This window comes from Talpa occidentalis, unplaced genomic scaffold (genome assembly GCF_014898055.3).
Source record: "Talpa occidentalis isolate TD23 unplaced genomic scaffold, MPIMG_talOcc4v2.1 talOcc4.9, whole genome shotgun sequence".
Classification (NCBI taxonomy): Eukaryota; Metazoa; Chordata; class Mammalia; order Eulipotyphla; family Talpidae; genus Talpa; species Talpa occidentalis.
This window is the reverse complement of record NW_023605305.1, coordinates 79,846,770-79,865,654: the sequence shown is the minus strand read 5'-3', so window position 1 is coordinate 79,865,654 and position 18,885 is coordinate 79,846,770. Positions and strand designations below refer to the sequence as shown.

The following is an 18,885-nucleotide window of genomic DNA, read 5'->3' as shown; positions in this document are numbered from 1 at the left end:
GAATGGATTTAAAAAATGTATCTTTGTAAAAATACCGGATGGTCTCACTCATAACAGGAATCTAGAAAACCTAAATAAGGGACCAGGAAAAAGAATAACTATAAAAAAGAAAAAATCAAAATCAACAAACAACTATGAACCAGAGACACAATTTGGGGGGGGGCGGGGAAAAGGAGGGATTGGGGTCAAAATCAAGGGGTTGCAATTATATGGGGAATATAAAAATAAAATTATAAAAAGAAACAAAAAATGTATCTTTGTGTAATAGAATATTATTTTACTTTAAAAAGGAAGGAATTCCTGTCACATGCTACATTGTAGACAGACCTTCTTGGACATTATAACTGAAATAAGCCAGTCGTAAAATAGATGACTACTTTGTGATTCCTCCTATTTGAGGTATCTAAGTAGTCAAACTAATGCAAAAAGAAGGTGAATGGTGGTTGCCAGGGTTGTGGGAGCCAGAGAAATAGAAAATTTTTGTTTAATGGGTATAGTTCTGGTGAGTGGGTACACAGCAGTACAAATATACTGACACTACTGAACAGTGCATTCAAAAAGAATAGATTGATAGACTTTGTTATCTGTTTTTTCACTACAATTAAAAAAAAAATCCAATCTCTTCACTGTGTTTTCCAAGATGCTACATTATCTGGTCCCTGCTTAATTCTCAAAAATTGTCTCTTGCAGATCTTTTTCTCAATTCTCACTCCTAGGTCACTAAGAAATGGAAAAAGGGGCTAGTTAGAAAGAATTTTTTGGCTTTCTCATTGAAGTAGTGAGGTTAGTTCATTACTATGAACTTCCTTTATTATGTCCAGTACCTTAAAAATCTTTCAGTCCTAAACTTTTCAACAAAGTTCACATCATCACTTCTCTACAGAAATTGCTGTTTCCAAATCACAAAATGTCAAGTTACCAAATCAAGGAACATATTTCCTTCCTTACTTTCTTAACTATTTTAGGATACTTGAACTGTTGAAATGTTAACACTCCCCTTTTCAGTGCAAATAGCATGAACTTGGATAACAAATAATTTTCAAATCTTATTTCCAACACCTGTTTGTTATGTGACTATGGGCAGAACTTTATATGGTGGGTTTTCTCAATGTTCCATCCTTGGTTTTTATTCCCCACCCCCTCATTTTGATCATGCTCATAGCATCCTTCGTAGTGGTAAATGTTTATTTAGGAAAATCTATGAGCTTTTAATGTATCTACTTAATCTTCTCAATAAAGTTAAGGGAGTTACTGCTATCATCTAACATTTTTTTTTTATGAGAAAATCAGAGCATAGCCATCTTGAGTAGTTATCTATTACATAGCAAATTAATGACAAAGCTGAGAATCTGCATAGAGTGTATTGAGCTCTAGAGTCTGTACTTTTAACCAGTTCAATCAAAAATCTATGTGCAAATGACTCAAGCCCTGATCGCTTATTTAAAATATGGATTTTTTTTTTTTTTTTTTTTTTGGTGGGACCCTCGTCAGCGGCCGGGGAACGAACAGGTGCTGCAGAGGCTGCAGGCACCTGGATATTTTTATCCATTTGCTCACAGGAAAGCTCCCCCTGAGTTTCTCCTGGGACTCGCAAACTCACAATGTTCAAAACTAACTTTAATCCATTGAATGGCCTCACCTTCATCCAGTTGCCCAATATAGAACTCTAGAAATAACTTGAAATAGATTCCTTCCTCTTCTTTACCTCCAGATTCAAATGAGGATCAAATTCTGTTGACCAGGCCTCCCTACCTCTTGTCTTCTCTAATCATCACTGACTGTTTAATGTAGACATTTGATTAAGGCACCTCTGCTCATAAATCTTCAATAGCTTATCCTCAGGGTAAAATCTAAATAGCCATTTGTAGTGAGACCCACAGAAGAGTGTTTTTCAAACTGTGCTGAAAGATCAGGGTTTATATTTCCTGTCTGTCAGGGACTGACACTTTCTTACAATGGAATTAGTCACACACTTGGGTATTGCACCAGTGAGGGCCAAGTTGTTATAAAACTTTTCTAAATCTTTACCCTCAATTTCTATGCTTGTCTTGCTGTGCCATGTAACACAGCTTGCATGTCAACAATGGAGTGTGGACCTACTTATTGTCATATGGAACTATACAGTGATTATGAATGGTAAGCTGTGTTGGACACCTTTTCTCTTTTTTCTCCCTATTCTACTATTCAGTATACTTTTGTCTGCTGATAAAGTTGTGGCTTGACGTTCTTTGGAGAAAGTTTTTGTGTGGTTAAAGGAGAGATGGGAAGATGGGTTCTAAACCATAAGATCGTGCTAGTCAAAGGAAAACCTAGAGAGTTTTAATTATTTTGCATGAAAATTGTTTATTCACTGATGAGGGAGTTGGCTGATGAAATAAGGAACAGAATTAAAACTTTATAAAGGAAGGAGAGAGAACAGAGAGACAGACAGAGTCTGGGCTGTTCCCAGTGATCTTCTTTTCTCCTTTTTGGGTAAATAGTTTTCTGTCAGCTAGGAAAAAAAGGATTGTTTGGTAATTCTGTCTTTGAATTAGCAGTGATAAGGAGAAAAAAACAATTTCAGTTGTTTTTGATTTCTTCAAAAAATATTGAGGGTTTGGCTGTGGCGTACACCTATGATCTTGTTCTCCTTGGAGTAACGTGTGTTATCATCCTGCCATCAATACCTCTAGTTTATTTACACTAGGTCTGCGTTATTTGCCTTATTACAAGTTTGAATGTTTCAATCTGTGATTTCAGTCTGATCCCACCTAGAAAAGGGCCTCAGGCAGGAGCTGAATTAACTGGTTGTGTGCAACTTGGAAGCAAATAGCAAACTCTGTTACAGAAAATGGACAGAGGCATTCTCTTCTTATTTGTGTCTGTGGTAATTCAGTAAGGTCTGCTTGTTTGGCATATTTAGGATTTTACAGCATTTTAGGGGCATTTCAGATCTGGGGATGACACTTTAAGCAGGGAAACAGGAGATTGGTAGGGCATATGCCTCCTTCTAGTGACTTGTGGAGAGCAAAGCTAGTCATAATATTATGTGAGGTATATCAGAAAAAAAGTTTATTTGTTGCTTTTCATTTAATACCTATCTTCTTGGGATCACTTAATCTCTGACAATTGTTTTCACTTTAGCTTGATTTATTCAAGAAAAACGGGGTTAAAAGGAGGGAGCTTTTGTAAGTGCTTTTAGAAAACTGCTAAATTCAGAGTTAGGAGATTTGAGAGCTAATTGCTTGTTTGTTTGTTTGTTTGTTTGTTTGTTTGTTTTTTGGTATGGATTATTTGTATCAAATACTCACCTGCAAAATGTGAAAATGTGCCCTCTGCTCTAATACTATAAAGAATGAAAAGGAGGGTATGATTCTCAGAGAGATATTCCTTCTCATGGCTGAAATTTGTTCACATTTTTACTACTGTATTTTACATCTCCTCATCCACTTTCCTAAAGAATTATATATATGTATTTTCTTTATAAGGAAGGAGGGCATTTTCTCTATTGCTTTTCCTTTATCAACTATTTCATCACAGTTCATTGCTACACCAGTCTTATTGTCTTTGGAAGAAGGACCAGTTTCCTATTCTTGATTTAACTTGGCTAATTACAAATTGAGTAGATATTTAGATAATAATCATGGTGCTATTCATGGTTGAGCAAAGGCTGTTTTTTTTTTCATCCTAAAGGTGACTGTGGGACAATGATTATATTCAAGAAAAATATAGAATTTGAAAATTCCTTCCTCTTTAGATATCTTATTACTTCTTTATGGAAATCACAGCATTTGGTTATACTGCTTTCCATTATTCAAGAAAAAGCTGTTAATTCAAGCAGTGAAGTAAATCCTTAGCTCTTGATGAGAAATAACCTTATAAGAGACAAAGTATAACCCATGATCAATTGTTTATTTTGAATTTGCATGCAGTATACATTTGTTGAAAACTGTTAAGTCCAACATAATGAATACAAAATAATACAGATATCCCATAGAAAATGAAACAGGAAAGAGGAATTGAGCCCCAAGGTTAACCAAGCAGTGTGGATGCCAGAAGGTTAAATTACTCATTTTTGTTCTCTGAAAAAATTTGATAATTTGAATGTGCCAATCAGAGATTTGTAAAATTTACATAGCACAAGAAAAATACTTTCTTGACTTCCAATCTTAAAAAGCTAATGATTTCTAAAAAACAACCAAGATACTGAATTCTTAATGTGAATTTTCTAAATATAAATTAAAAGCATCCAAAATAGTAGCATTATTACCAATCTGAGATATAATGGAATATATTAAAAGAAAGAGATAGAAGAGACCAAACCATCTATATGAATATTTTTTATTCATATTGGTGTACGTGTTCCTACTCAGGTTGTGGTGAACACATTTATATCGGTATCTCACTCATAATAATAGTAACTTTGTGACACATAAAACCCTAGTTCTTTTGAAGTATCACGGTTATGTAAGTTCTCACTGTTAGTAGATGAATGACTCTTATGTAATGTTTTGTGTTTTCTTAAACTCCCTGTGTGGGCAAGAACACTCCCTGACTGATCATCAGGGTGTTCAGATTCCAATTGTTCCTCACTGTCACTGTGCTGACTGACACTGGATTCTCCATGTTTGCTGTCTCGGGATCCAGAGACCTTTGCTCCATGTCGAGTCCCTGAGTGCCTGGCGGTATCTCCTAACTGACCATGGCTGTGCCCTTTCCTGTACTTGGTATCAGATCCTACCTGCGTACGGGCAGAGTCTGAGTGCCAGTGGGAGTCAGTCTGCCCTTGATGTGGTACTTTGTATTCAGAGCTGCCTCCAGCAAGGCCACGGGTAGACCTATGTTGTTTTCCTGAACCGGCCCCAAGCCCACCAGGGGTGGTGGATTTTCTCCTGGAATCTTCTGAGTGTCCTTCGCTGTCACTGTCCTGACTAATACTGGACCCTCTGTGAGCACTTGGCTGGCGTGTGGATGACTGGTGTCCGTGGCCGGACTGTGCAGGTCCGGAGCCGTCTGCCTGTCTGTGACTAGACCCTGTGTGTCTGGAGCCATCTCTTGCCTGCTGGGGATGGGTTTCTTGTTTCCCTCTGGTGCTGGTTCCAGACGTCCCACGGGAGGAAGTCTCAGAGCGACCACCAGTTGTTGCCTGATGTTCATGGGTGCCAGCATGTCGGGTGCTGTCTCTTGCCTGCTCGTGGCGTGTTGCTTTCTTGTCCTTGGTGCTGGCTTTTTCCTGTCCATGGGCTGAATCAGGCTCCTCTTCGGAGACTACCTGGTACAGACGGGACCCAGAGTGCCCGTGCTTTTCTGCTGACTGTCCACGTGTGGACCCACGTTGTTTTGTTTGAGTGGACCCAGCGTTTCTGTGGGTTGACCCTGACTGACCATCAGAGAGTTCTGACTGTCCTTCACTGTCGCTGTCCTGACTCACACTGGCTTCCCGATGTTTGCTGTGTGGGGATCCAGATGCCTTTGCTCCGTGTCCAGTCCCTGAGTGCCTGGTGGTGTCTCCTGACTGCCCATGGCTGTGCCCTTTCCTGTCTCTAGTAGTGGATCCTGCTTGCTTGCGGGCAGAGTCTGAGTGCAAGTGGGAGTCAGTCTGCCCTTGATGTGGTCCCGAGTGCCCTGAGCTGCCTCCAGCAAGGCCACGGGTAGACCCATGTTGTTTTCCTGAACCGGCCCCAGGTCCACCAAGGGTGGTGGAGGATTGTCTCCCGGAATCTTCTGACTGTCCTTCACTGTCGCTGTCCTGGCTTATGCTGGACCCTCGGTGAGCGCTTGGCTGGCGTGTGGATGACTGGTGTCCGTGGCCGGAATGTGCATGTCCAGAGCTGTCTGCCTGGCTGTGATGAGGCCCTGTGTGTCTGGAGCCGTCTCTTGCCAGCTGGGCATGGGTTTCTTGTTTCCCTCTGGTGCTGGTTCCAGACGTCCCACGGGAGGAAGTCTCAGAGCGACCACCAGTTGTTGCCTGATGTTCATGGGTGCCAGCATGTCGGGTGCTGTCTCTTGCCTGCTCGTGGCGTGTTGCTTTCTTGTCCTTGGTGCTGGCTTTTTCCTGTGCATGGGCTGAATCAGGCTCCTCTTCGGAGACTACCTGGTACAGACGGGACCCAGAGTGCCCGTGCTTTTCTGCTGACTGTCCACGTGTGGACCCACGTTGTTTTGTTTGAGTGGACCCAGCGTTTCTGTGGGTTGACCCTGACTGACCATCAGAGAGTTCTGACTGTCCTTCACTGTCGCTGTCCTGACTCACACTGGCTTCCCGATGTTTGCTATGTGGGGATCCAGATGCCTTTGCTCCGTGTCCAGTCCCTGAGTGCCTGGCGGTGTCTCCTGACTGCCCATGGCCGTGCCCTTTCCTGTCTCTAGTAGTGGATCCTGCCTGCGTGCGGGCAGAGTCTGAGTGCAAGTGGGAGTCAGTCTGCCCTTGATGTGGTCCCGTGTGCCCTGAGCTGCCTCCAGCAAGGCCACGGGTAGACCCATGTTGTTTTCCTGAACCGGCCCCAGGCCCGCCAAGGGTGGTGGAGGACTGTCTCCCGGAATCTTCTGACTGTCCTTCACTGTCACTGTCCTGGCTTATGCTGGACCCTCGGTGAGCGCTTGGCTGGCGTGTGGATGACTGGTGTCCGTGGCCGGACTGTGCATGTCCAGAGCTGTCTGCCTGGCTGTGACTAGACCCTGTGTGTCTGGAGCCATCTCTTGCCTGCTGGGGATGGGTTTCTTGTTTCCCTCTGGTGCTGGTTCCAGATGTCCCACGGGAGGAAGTCTCAGAGCGACCACCAGTTGTTGCCTGACGCTCATGGGTGCCAGCGTGTCGGGTGCTGTCTCTTGCCTGCTCGTGGTGCGTTGCTTTCTTGTCCTTGGTGCTGGCTTTTTCCTGTGCATGGGCTGAATCAGGCTCCTCTTCGGAGACTACCTGGTACAGACGGGACCCAGAGTGCCCGTGCTTTTCTGCTGACTGTCCACGTGTGGACCCACGTTGTTTTGTTTGAGTGGACCCAGCGTTTCTGTGGGTTGACCCTGACTGACCATCAGAGAGTTCTGACTGTCCTTCACTGTCACTGTCCTGACTCACACTGGCTTCCCGATGTTTGCTGTGTGGGGATCCAGATGCCTTTGCTCCGTGTCCAGTCCCTGAGTGCCTGGCGGTGTCTCCTGACTGCCCTTGACTGTGCCCTTTCCTGTCTCTAGTACTGGATCCTGCCTGCGTGCGGGCAGAGTCTGAGTGCAAGTGGGAGTCAGTCTGCCCTTGATGTGACCCCGTGTGCCCTGAGCTGCCTCCAGCAAGGCCACGGGTAGACCCATGTTGTTTTCCTGAACCGGCCCCAAGCCCGCCAGGGGTGGTGGATTGTCTCCTGGAATTTTCTGAGTGTCCTTCGCTGTCACTGTCCTGACTAATACTGGACCCTCTGTGAGCACTTGGCTGGCGTGTGGATGACTGGTGTCCGTGGCCGAAATGTGCAGGTCCGGAGCCGTCTGCCTGTCTGTGACTAGACCCTGTGTGTCTGGAGCCATCTCTTGCCTGCTGGGGATGGGTTTCTTGTTTCCCTCTGGTGCTGGTTCCAGACGTCCCACGGGAGGAAGTCTCAGAGCGACCACCAGTGACTGCCTGATGTTCATGGGTGCCAGCATGTCGGGTGCTGTCTCTTGCCTGCTCGTGGTGCGTTGCTTTCTTGTCCTTGGTGCTGGCTGTTTCCTGTGCATGGGCTGAATCAGACTCCTCTTCGGAGACTACCTGGTACAGACAGGACCCAGAGTGCCCGTGCTTTTCTGCTGACTGTCCACGTGTGGACCCACGTTGTTTTGTTTGAGTGGACCCAGCGTTTCTGTGGGTTGACCCTGACTGACCATCAGAGAGTTCTGACTGTCCTTCACTGTCGCTGTCCTGACTCACACTGGCTTCCCGATGTTTGCTGTGTGGGGATCCAGATGCCTTTGCTCCGTGTCCAGTCCCTGAGTGCCTGGCGGTGTCTCCTGACTGCCCATGGCTGTGCCCTTTCCTGTCTCTAGTGGTGGATCCTGCTTGCTTGCGGGCAGAGTCTGAGTGCAAGTGGGAGTCAGTCTGCCCTTGATGTGGTCCCGTGTGCCCTGAGCTGCCTCCAGCAAGGCCACGGGTAGACCCATGTTGTTTTCCTGAACCGGCCCCAGGCCCACCAGGGGTGGTGGAGGATTGTCTCCCGGAATCTTCTGACTGCCCTTCACTGTCACTGTCCTGGCTTATGCTGGACCCTCGGTGAGCGCTAGGCTGGCGTGTGGATGACTGGTGTCCGTGGCCGGAATGTGCATGTCCAGAGCTGTCTGCCTGGCTGTGATGAGGCCCTGTGTGTCTGGAGCCGTCTCTTGCCAGCTGGGCATGGGTTTCTTGTTTCCCTCTGGTGCTGGTTCCAGATGTCCCACGGAAGGAAGTCTCAGAGCGACCACCAGTTGTTGCCTGACGCTCATGGGTGCCAGCGTGTCGGGTGCTGTCTCTTGCCTGCTCGTGGTGCGTTGCTTTCTTGTCCTTGGTGCTGGCTGTTTCCTGTGCATGGGCTGAATCAGGCTCCTCTTCGGAGACTACCTGGTACAGACGGGACCCAGAGTGCCCGTGCTTTTCTGCTGACTGTCCACGTGTGGACCCACGTTGTTTTGTTTGAGTGGACCCAGCGTTTCTGTGGGTTGACCCTGACTGACCATCAGAGAGTTCTGACTGTCCTTCACTGTCGCTGTCCTGACTCACACTGGCTTCCCGATGTTTGCTGTGTGGGGATCCGGATGCCTTTGCTCCGTGTCCAGTCCCTGAGTGCCTGGTGGTGTCTCCTGACTGCCCATGGCTGTGCCCTTTCCTGTCTCTAGTAGTGGATCCTGCTTGCTTGCGGGCAGAGTCTGAGTGCAAGTGGGAGTCAGTCTGCCCTTGATGTGGTCCCGTGTGCCCTGAGCTGCCTCCAGCAAGGCCACGGGTAGACCCTTGGTGTTTTCCTGAACCGGCCCCAGGCCCGCCAGGGGTGGTGGAGGATTGTCTCCCGGAATCTTCTGACTGTCCTTCACTGTCACTGTCCTGGCTTATGCTGGACCCTCGGTGAGCGCTTGGCTGGCGTGTGGATGACTGGTGTCCATGGCCGGACTGTGCACGTCCAGAGCCGTCTGCCTGGCTATGACGAGACCCTGTGTGTCTGGAGCCATCTCTTGCCTGCTGGGGATGGGTTTCTTTTTTCCCTCTGGTGCTGGTTCCAGATGTCCCATGGGAGGAAGTCTCAGAGCGACCACCAGTTGTTGCCTGACGCTCATGGGTGCCAGCGTGTCGGGTGCTGTCTCTTGCCTGCTCGTGGCGCGTTGCTTTCTTGTCCTTGGTGCTGGCTGTTTCCTGTGCATGGGCTGAATCAGGCTCCTCTTCGGAGACTACCTGGTACAGACGGGACCCAGAGTGCCCGTGCTTTTCTGCTGACTGTCCACGTGTGGACCCACGTTGTTTTGTTTGAGTGGACCCAGCGTTTCTGTGGGTTGACCCTGACTGACCATCAGAGAGTTCTGACTGTCCTTCACTGTCGCTGTCCTGACTCACACTGGCTTCCCGATGTTTGCTGTGTGGGGATCCGGATGCCTTTGCTCTGTGTCCAGTCCCTGAGTGCCTGGCGGTGTCTCCTGACTGCCCTTGACTGTGCCCTTTCCTGTCTCTAGTAGTGGATCCTGCCTGCGTGCGGGCAGAGTCTGAGTGCAAGTGGGAGTCAGTCTGCCCTTGATGTGGTCCCGTGTGCCCTGAGCTGCCTCCAGCAAGGCCACGGGTAGACCCATGTTGTTTTCCTGAACCGGCCCCAGGTCCACCAAGGGTGGTGGAGGATTGTCTCCCGGAATCTTCTGACTGCCCTTCACTGTCACTGTCCTGGCTTATGCTGGACCCTCGGTGAGCGCTAGGCTGGCGTGTGGATGACTGGTGTCCGTGGCCGGAATGTGCATGTCCAGAGCTGTCTGCCTGGCTGTGACTAGACCCTGTGTGTCTGGAGCCGTCTCTTGCCAGCTGGGCATGGGTTTCTTGTTTCCCTCTGGTGCTGGTTCCAGACGTCCCACGGGAGGAAGTCTCAGAGCGACCACCAGTTGTTGCCTGACGCTCATGGGTGCCAGCGTGTCGGGTGCTGTCTCTTGCCTGCTCGTGGCGCGTTGCTTTCTTGTCCTTGGTGCTGGCTTTTTCCTGTGCATGGGCTGAATCAGGCTCCTCTTCGGAGACTACCTGGTACAGACGGGACCCAGAGTGCCCGTGCTTTTCTGCTGACTGTCCACGTGTGGACCCACGTTGTTTTGTTTGAGTGGACCCAGCGTTTCTGTGGGTTGACCCTGACTGACCATCAGAGAGTTCTGACTGTCCTTCACTGTCGCTGTCCTGACTCACACTGGCTTCCCGATGTTTGCTGTGTGGGGATCCAGATGCCATTGCTCCGTGTCCAGTCCCTGAGTGCCTGGCGGTGTCTCCTGACTGCCCATGGCTGTGCCCTTTCCTGTCTCTAGTAGTGGATCCTGCTTGCTTGCGGGCAGAGTCTGAGTGCAAGTGGGAGTCAGTCTGCCCTTGATGTGGTCCTGTGTGCCCTGAGCTGCCTCCAGCAAGGCCACGGGTAGACCCTTGGTGTTTTCCTGAACCGGCCCCAGGCCCGCCAAGGGTGGTGGAGGATTGTCTCCCGGAATCTTCTGACTGTCCTTCACTGTCACTGTCCTGGCTTATGCTGGACCCTCGGTGAGCGCTTGGCTGGCGTGAGGAAGACTGGTGTCCGTGGCTGGACTGTGCACGTCCAGAGCCGTCTGCCTGGCTATGACGAGACCCTGTGTGTCTGGAGCCATCTCTTGCCTGCTGGGGATGGGTTTCTTTTTTCCCTCTGGTGCTGGTTCCAGACGTCCCATGGGAGGAAGTCTCAGAGCGACCACCAGTTGTTGCCTGACGCTCATGGGTGCCAGCGTGTCGGGTGCTGTCTCTTGCCTGCTCGTGGCGCGTTGCTTTCTTGTCCTTGGTGCTGGCTGTTTCCTGTGCATGGGCTGAATCAGGCTCCTCTTCGGAGACTACCTGGTACAGACGGGACCCAGAGTGCCCGTGCTTTTCTGCTGACTGTCCACGTGTGGACCCACGTTGTTTTGTTTGAGTGGACCCAGCGTTTCTGTGGGTTGACCCTGACTGACCATCAGAGAGTTCTGACTGTCCTTCACTGTCGCTGTCCTGACTCACACTGGCTTCCCGATGTTTGCTGTGTGGGGATCCAGATGCCTTTGCTCCGTGTCCAGTCCCTGAGTGCCTGGCGGTGTCTCCTGACTGCCCATGGCTGTGCCCTTTCCTGTCTCTAGTGGTGGATCCTGCTTGCTTGCGGGCAGAGTCTGAGTGCAAGTGGGAGTCAGTCTGCCCTTGATGTGGTCCCGAGTGCCCTGAGCTGCCTCCAGCAAGGCCACGGGTAGACCCATGTTGTTTTCCTGAACCGGCCCCAGGCCCACCAGGGGTGGTGGAGGATTGTCTCCCGGAATCTTCTGACTGCCCTTCACTGTCACTGTCCTGGCTTATGCTGGACCCTCGGTGAGCGCTAGGCTGGCGTGTGGATGACTGGTGTCCGTGGCCGGAATGTGCATGTCCAGAGCTGTCTGCCTGGCTGTGACTAGACCCTGTGTGTCTGGAGCCGTCTCTTGCCAGCTGGGCATGGGTTTCTTGTTTCCCTCTGGTGCTGGTTCCAGATGTCCCACGGAAGGAAGTCTCAGAGCGACCACCAGTTGTTGCCTGACGCTCATGGGTGCCAGCGTGTCGGGTGCTGTCTCTTGCCTGCTCGTGGCGCGTTGCTTTCTTGTCCTTGGTGCTGGCTGTTTCCTGTGCATGGGCTGAATCAGGCTCCTCTTCGGAGACTACCTGGTACAGACGGGACCCAGAGTGCCCGTGCTTTTCTGCTGACTGTCCACGTGTGGACCCACGTTGTTTTGTTTGAGTGGACCCAGCGTTTCTGTGGGTTGACCCTGACTGACCATCAGAGAGTTCTGACTGTCCTTCACTGTCGCTGTCCTGACTCACACTGGCTTCCCGATGTTTGCTGTGTGGGGATCCAGATGCCTTTGCTCCGTGTCCAGTCCCTGAGTGCCTGGCGGTGTCTCCTGACTGCCCATGGCTGTGCCCTTTCCTGTCTCTAGTAGTGGATCCTGCTTGCTTGCGGGCAGAGTCTGAGTGCAAGTGGGAGTCAGTCTGCCCTTGATGTGGTCCCGTGTGCCCTGAGCTGCCTCCAGCAAGGCCACGGGTAGACCCTTGGTGTTTTCCTGAACCGGCCCCAGGCCCGCCAGGGGTGGTGGAGGATTGTCTCCCGGAATCTTCTGACTGTCCTTCACTGTCACTGTCCTGGCTTATGCTGGACCCTCGGTGAGCGCTTGGCTGGCGTGAGGAAGACTGGTGTCCGTGGCCGGACTGTGCACGTCCAGAGCCGTCTGCCTGGCTATGACGAGACCCTGTGTGTCTGGAGCCATCTCTTGCCTGCTGGGGATGGGTTTCTTTTTTCCCTCTGGTGCTGGTTCCAGACGTCCCATGGGAGGAAGTCTCAGAGCGACCACCAGTTGTTGCCTGACGCTCATGGGTGCCAGCGTGTCGGGTGCTGTCTCTTGCCTGCTCGTGGCGCGTTGCTTTCTTGTCCTTGGTGCTGGCTGTTTCCTGTGCATGGGCTGAATCAGGCTCCTCTTCGGAGACTACCTGGTACAGACGGGACCCAGAGTGCCCGTGCTTTTCTGCTGACTGTCCACGTGTGGACCCACGTTGTTTTGTTTGAGTGGACCCAGCGTTTCTGTGGGTTGACCCTGACTGACCATCAGAGAGTTCTGACTGTCCTTCACTGTCGCTGTCCTGACTCACACTGGCTTCCCGATGTTTGCTGTGTGGGGATCCGGATGCCTTTGCTCCGTGTCCAGTCCCTGAGTGCCTGGCGGTGTCTCCTGACTGCCCATGGCTGTGCCCTTTCCTGTCTCTAGTGGTGGATCCTGCTTGCTTGCGGGCAGAGTCTGAGTGCAAGTGGGAGTCAGTCTGCCCTTGATGTGGTCCCGTGTGCCCTGAGCTGCCTCCAGCAAGGCCACGGGTAGACCCATGTTGTTTTCCTGAACCGGCCCCAGGCCCACCAAGGGTGGTGGAGGATTGTCTCCCGGAATCTTCTGACTGTCCTTCACTGTCACTGTCCTGGCTTATGCTGGACCCTCGGTGAGCACTTGGCTGGTGTGTGGATGACTGGTGTCCGTGGCCGGAATGTGCATGTCCAGAGCTGTCTGCCTGGCTGTGATGAGGCCCTGTGTGTCTGGAGCCGTCTCTTGCCAGCTGGGCATGGGTTTCTTGTTTCCCTCTGGTGCTGGTTCCAGACGTCCCTCGGGAGGAAGTCTCAGAGCGACCACCAGTTGTTGCCTGACGCTCATGGGTGCCAGCGTGTCGGGTGCTGTCTCTTGCCTGCTCGTGGTGCGTTGCTTTCTTGTCCTTGGTGCTGGCTGTTTCCTGTGCATGGGCTGAATCAGGCTCCTCTTCGGAGACTACCTGGTACAGACAGGACCCAGAGTGCCCGTGCTTTTCTGCTGACTGTCCACGTGTGGACCCACGTTGTTTTGTTTGAGTGGACCCAGCGTTTCTGTGGGTTGACCCTGACTGACCATCAGAGAGTTCTGACTGTCCTTCACTGTCACTGTCCTGACTCACACTGGCTTCCCGATGTTTGCTGTGTGGGGATCCAGATGCCTTTGCTCCGTGTCCAGTCCCTGAGTGCCTGGCGGTGTCTCCTGACTGCCCATGGCCGTGCCCTTTCCTGTCTCTAGTAGTGGATCCTGCTTGCTTGCGGCAGAGTCTGAGTGCAAGTGGGAGTCAGTCTGCCCTTGATGTGGTCCCGTGTGCCCTGAGCTGCCTCCAGCAAGGCCACGGGTAGACCCTTGGTGTTTTCCTGAACCGGCCCCAGGCCCGCCAGGGGTGGTGGAGGATTGTCTCCCGGAATCTTCTGACTGTCCTTCACTGTCACTGTCCTGGCTTATGCTGGACCCTCGGTGAGCACTTGGCTGGCGTGAGGAAGACTGGTGTCCGTGGCTGGACTGTGCACGTCCAGAGCCGTCTGCCTGGCTATGACGAGACCCTGTGTGTCTGGAGCCATCTCTTGCCTGCTGGGGATGGGTTTCTTTTTTCCCTCTGGTGCTGGTTCCAGACGTCCCATGGGAGGAAGTCTCAGAGCGACCACCAGTTGTTGCCTGACGCTCATGGGTGCCAGCGTGTCGGGTGCTGTCTCTTGCCTGCTCGTGGCGCGTTGCTTTCTTGTCCTTGGTGCTGGCTGTTTCCTGTGCATGGGCTGAATCAGGCTCCTCTTCGGAGACTACCTGGTACAGACGGGACCCAGAGTGCCCGTGCTTTTCTGCTGACTGTCCACGTGTGGACCCACGTTGTTTTGTTTGAGTGGACCCAGCGTTTCTGTGGGTTGACCCTGACTGACCATCAGAGAGTTCTGACTGTCCTTCACTGTCGCTGTCCTGACTCACACTGGCTTCCCGATGTTTGCTGTGTGGGGATCCGGATGCCTTTGCTCTGTGTCCAGTCCCTGAGTGCCTGGCGGTGTCTCCTGACTGCCCTTGACTGTGCCCTTTCCTGTCTCTAGTAGTGGATCCTGCCTGCGTGCGGGCAGAGTCTGAGTGCAAGTGGGAGTCAGTCTGCCCTTGATATGATCCCGTGTGCCCTGAGCTGCCTCCAGCAAGGCCACGGGTAGACCCATGTTGTTTTCCTGAACCGGCCCCAGGTCCACCAAGGGTGGTGGAGGATTGTCTCCCGGAATCTTCTGACTGCCCTTCACTGTCACTGTCCTGGCTTATGCTGGACCCTCGGTGAGCGCTTGGCTGGCGTGTGGATGACTGGTGTCCGTGGCCGGACTGTGCACGTCCAGAGCTGTCTGCCTGGCTGTGACTAGACCCTGTGTGTCTGGAGCCATCTCTTGCCTCCTGGGGATGGGTTTCTTGTTTCCCTCTGGTGCTGGTTCCAGATGTCCCACGGGAGGAAGTCTCAGAGCGACCACCAGTTGTTGCCTGACGCTCATGGGTGCCAGCATGTCGGGTGCTGTCTCTTGCCTGCTCGTGGTGCGTTGCTTTCTTGTCCTTGGTGCTGGCTGTTTCCTGTGCATGGGCTGAATCAGGCTCCTCTTCGGAGACTACCTGGTACAGACGGGACCCAGAGTGCCCGTGCTTTTCTGCTGACTGTCCACGTGTGGACCCACGTTGTTTTGTTTGAGTGGACCCAGCGTTTCTGTGGGTTGACCCTGACTGACCATCAGAGAGTTCTGACTGTCCTTCATTGTCGCTGTCCTGACTCACACTGGCTTCCTGATGTTTGCTGTGTGGGGATCCGGATGCCTTTGCTCCATGTCCAGTCCCTGAGTGCCTGGCGGTGTCTCCTGACTGCCCATGGCCGTGCCCTTTCCTGTCTCTACGACCGGATCCTGCCTGCGTGCGGGTAGAGTCTGAGTGCAAGTGGGATTCAGTCTGCCCTTGATGTGGTCCTGTGTGCCCTGAGCTGCCTCCATCAAGGCCATGGGCAGACCCATGTTGTTTTCCTGAACTGGCGCCAGGCCCGCCATGGGTGGTGGAGGATTGTCTCCCGGAATCTTCTGACTGTCCTTTCCTGTTCCTCTTATGACCTGAGGTGTATTCATCACCAGTATTTTCTTCGTTTGCATTTATTGTGCTGATATTTGACTTGTGTCTTCTTTCTTGTACTTCTTTTGGTCCTGATCTAACTTGCTTTTCCTCAGGTAAAACATTCTGTTTTTTCCCATGTCCTCTTTTGTGTCCCTGTGTTGATTTTTCATGGTTCCCTCTATGACCGCTTGAATCAGCGTCATGATCTCTCTTCCTGCTCCCTCTTGGACTCTTGGATCTTGATTTCTCTCCTTTTTCTTTGTTTTTTGATACTCTTGTCTTTCTGGTAGTTTCATCCTTCTCTTCTTCCTCTGTTTCTTCTTCTGTGTCATCTTCTTCAAATTGATTATGGTTTCCATGCTCTTCCTCATTTTTACCTGATGTTCTGTGGTGTTTTCTTCCTACAGAGACATAGTATGCTTGTGCCAACCTAAATACCATGAGAAGAAACTCTGTGAAGTCTATTTCATTGTTGTGGTCCACATCAAGGATTTCCATGAAGACTTCAGCAGTGTCTGGGTCATCTGGATTCTGTAGATGCAAGATAGAAACTTAGGAGTATAGGAGCCTGACTCAGACGAACAATTAAGTAATTTTAAGTAGTTAGGAAATTCTATTTCTTGGTAGATCAAATCAGAGCCAATATGGAATATTGTTTTTTCTTTAGTTGTCTTCAACATATTCTGTTTAATCTTAAAACTGTAGGTGCTCCATAACAGATATGTCTTTAATTCTAGCATGGTGACCAAAACAATGATTTATAAGTAAAATAAGCTGTTAAGTGTTTCAAATATTAATATTTCATAAAATTCACAAATTTACCCTCTGAATATTTTTGTTTTAGGAAGAATGTAGAGCTATGTAATTTTTATTCATGTGTTTTTATTATTTATTTTTCCTTTAGTATGTGTATTGATTGTTTGTTGGTGTACATACGGGTGTGTTTCCAGGTAATTTTGTAAATATATAAATATGAAGGGAGAATAACCTTTTATCTCTCTGAAGTATGTTTAAGTTTGTTCCTATTCTACATAAAGTAATTTAGAACTATTTACCTATTTTCCTATTAGATTATTTATCAGGCTAGGCATCTGTTTATACATGGCAAATATCTTTTACCTTCAGGATTGGCCGAAACTCCACCTCCAGAAGCTCCTTTAGCTCTTTTTTGCTCAGTGTGTTATTCTCCTTATATTTGTTTGAATATTGGTCGAATAGGTCAATGATGGCAGTGATGTTCTCCAGGAGAGTGGACATTTTTTGATATATAGGTGAACCTTTAAAAAAATGTACTTTTATTGTATTTTATTCCTCTAGATTATACCATTCATTATAATGAATTTCTACATGTTTAAATCTACATGTTTAAATCACACATATAAACTGTTTTTAACAATGGAAGGTGAGCACAAAAAATCTATTTCCTACATAGAGAAATCAATCAAAATGTTTTACTACCAAGTTCTTGTCCTGGAACCATTTCATAGCAGGGTTGATATATTCTCATAGTTCTCATTGTAATTTTGATAATCCTATCCCTCTTCCCCATAGCAGGATTTGGGAATGTACAACTTGTTATAAGCAGGAAAACTTGCTTATACAAATTTGCTGAAGATCAATTCACCAAAAGCTAATTTTCTAAATAATCCATGGATTGAAAGGAAATTATTTGGTGTCAAATGTGCGATGTGGCTGAGACACTCAATGGATTGCCACTCATTATAGTTTTTACTTCCTAACATTATATGAAATTTTCAGTATTCTTAATTAGATAACTTGATTTTGTAACTTATCAATATTATAAAAAAGTTACCTGGTTTGAATAATTTTCAAAGATAACTATGTGAATACTTATTGACAATAATTTGTTTTACTTTTGTATCCCCATCTTTCAAGAAGAGCTAAAAAGTTTGTGTGTGTATGTGCACATGTGTGTAGCTATTAGAATGCTATCAGTTCTCAGATTGAATCTCCATTTAGATTGGCAGGGATGTTCATATTTGGTGACTTAAGTATCTGTGATTAAATATCTAATTAAATATATCAAACCACAAGTTCAAAAAAATGTCACTAACTTCAGGCATGATATGTAAGTAAACAATCTAGTCAAAAAATGGGCTGACGAGACACTTCTCCATTTGCAAAGGAAATACAGATGACCAACAGGTATATAAAAAAATGTTCAACATCACTTATAATCAGGGAAATGCAAATCAAAACCACCCTATACCAGTAAGGAAGGCACATATTAAAAAAACTAGCAACAACAAATGTTGGTGAGGATGTGGAGAAAAAGGAACTCTCTGACACTGATGGTGGGAGTACAAACTGGTCCAACCACTATGGAAAGCTGTGTGGATGTTCCTCAAACTATTTAAAATTGAGCTACCATGACACAGCAATTCTACTCCTAGGAATCTACCCAAAGAACACAAAAAGCATTAATTCAAAAGAATACCTGCACCCTTGTGTTTATTGCAGCACTATTTACAATAGGTAAGATATGGAAACAACACAAATGCCCAAAAGCAGATGACTGGATCAAGAAGATGTGTTATATATATGTAATGGAATACTATTCAGCAGTCAAAAAAGATAAACTCATGCCATTCACAGCAACATGGATGGAGCTGGAAGGGATTATGCTCAGTGAAATAAGCCAGAGGATAAAGAAAAAAAATATATCAGATGGTTTCACTTATAGGAGGAATATAGGGGAACCAAATAAGGTATCAGAAAAAATTAAAAAACAAAATTAGCAGCCAACTATAAATCAGAGACATTCTACAGGGGAGGAGGAGGGAGAGGGATCAAAACAGGGAAGGGAAGAGCATAAGGATCTAAGGTGATAGTGCACAGGTGAATTAGTGATGGGAATTACACCTGAGAGGAGAAAGCACACATTGTACAAAAAATGAACAATATATATAAACAAATTTTTAAAAAGCTCCCCCCAAAATAAAATAATGAAAACTTAAGAAGCAAGAATAAAAACATTGGAACAAATATGACTATTTTTTTTAAAAGGAAAAAAAAAGAAAAAACTAGGTACATAATAACAACACCCAAGGCATTAAGGAGATCTTAGTAGTAGGCAGAGAAAAAAACATTTCTTCAAAGAAACAACACTTATAGCTAATTTTTCAAAACAGACAGTGGAAGCCAGAGGTCAATGAAATGTTGTCTTCATCTTTCTAATGGAAATTAAATACTTAGAATTCTGTATCATCAAATTATCTATGAAACAGTAATTTTAAGTAAGGATATTTAGAAATAATAAAAGTAGAACCA

General features: G+C 48.3%; 1 protein-coding gene across 1 annotated transcript; it reads right to left on the bottom strand.

The window, feature by feature from the left end:
• Window positions 1-4,381: 4,381 nt before the first annotated feature.
• Window positions 4,382-16,851, bottom strand: FLG (filaggrin). Its single transcript, XM_037500811.1, has 3 exons — window positions 16,714-16,851; window positions 13,630-16,125; window positions 4,382-13,468 (listed from the first exon to the last, which is right to left on the bottom strand). The coding sequence occupies exons 1-3, from the start codon at window positions 16,849-16,851 to the stop codon at window positions 4,382-4,384; spliced, it is 11,721 nt and encodes a 3,906-aa protein (XP_037356708.1).
• Between the last annotated feature and the right edge of the window lie 2,034 nt (window positions 16,852-18,885).

Bases quoted from the DNA above. Each gene is read 5' to 3' on its own strand.
- FLG (XM_037500811.1), bottom strand. From the start codon at position 16,851: ATGTCCACTCTCCTGGAGAACATCACTGCCATCATTGACCTATTCGAC. The intron at 16,126-16,713 runs GTAAAAGATATT...TTGCATCTACAG, and splicing joins AGTTTCGGCCAATCCTGAAG to AATCCAGATGACCCAGACAC. The intron at 13,469-13,629 runs GTGTGAGTCAGG...TGTCTGTACCAG, and splicing joins CAGCAAACATCGGGAAGCCA to GTAGTCTCCGAAGAGGAGCC.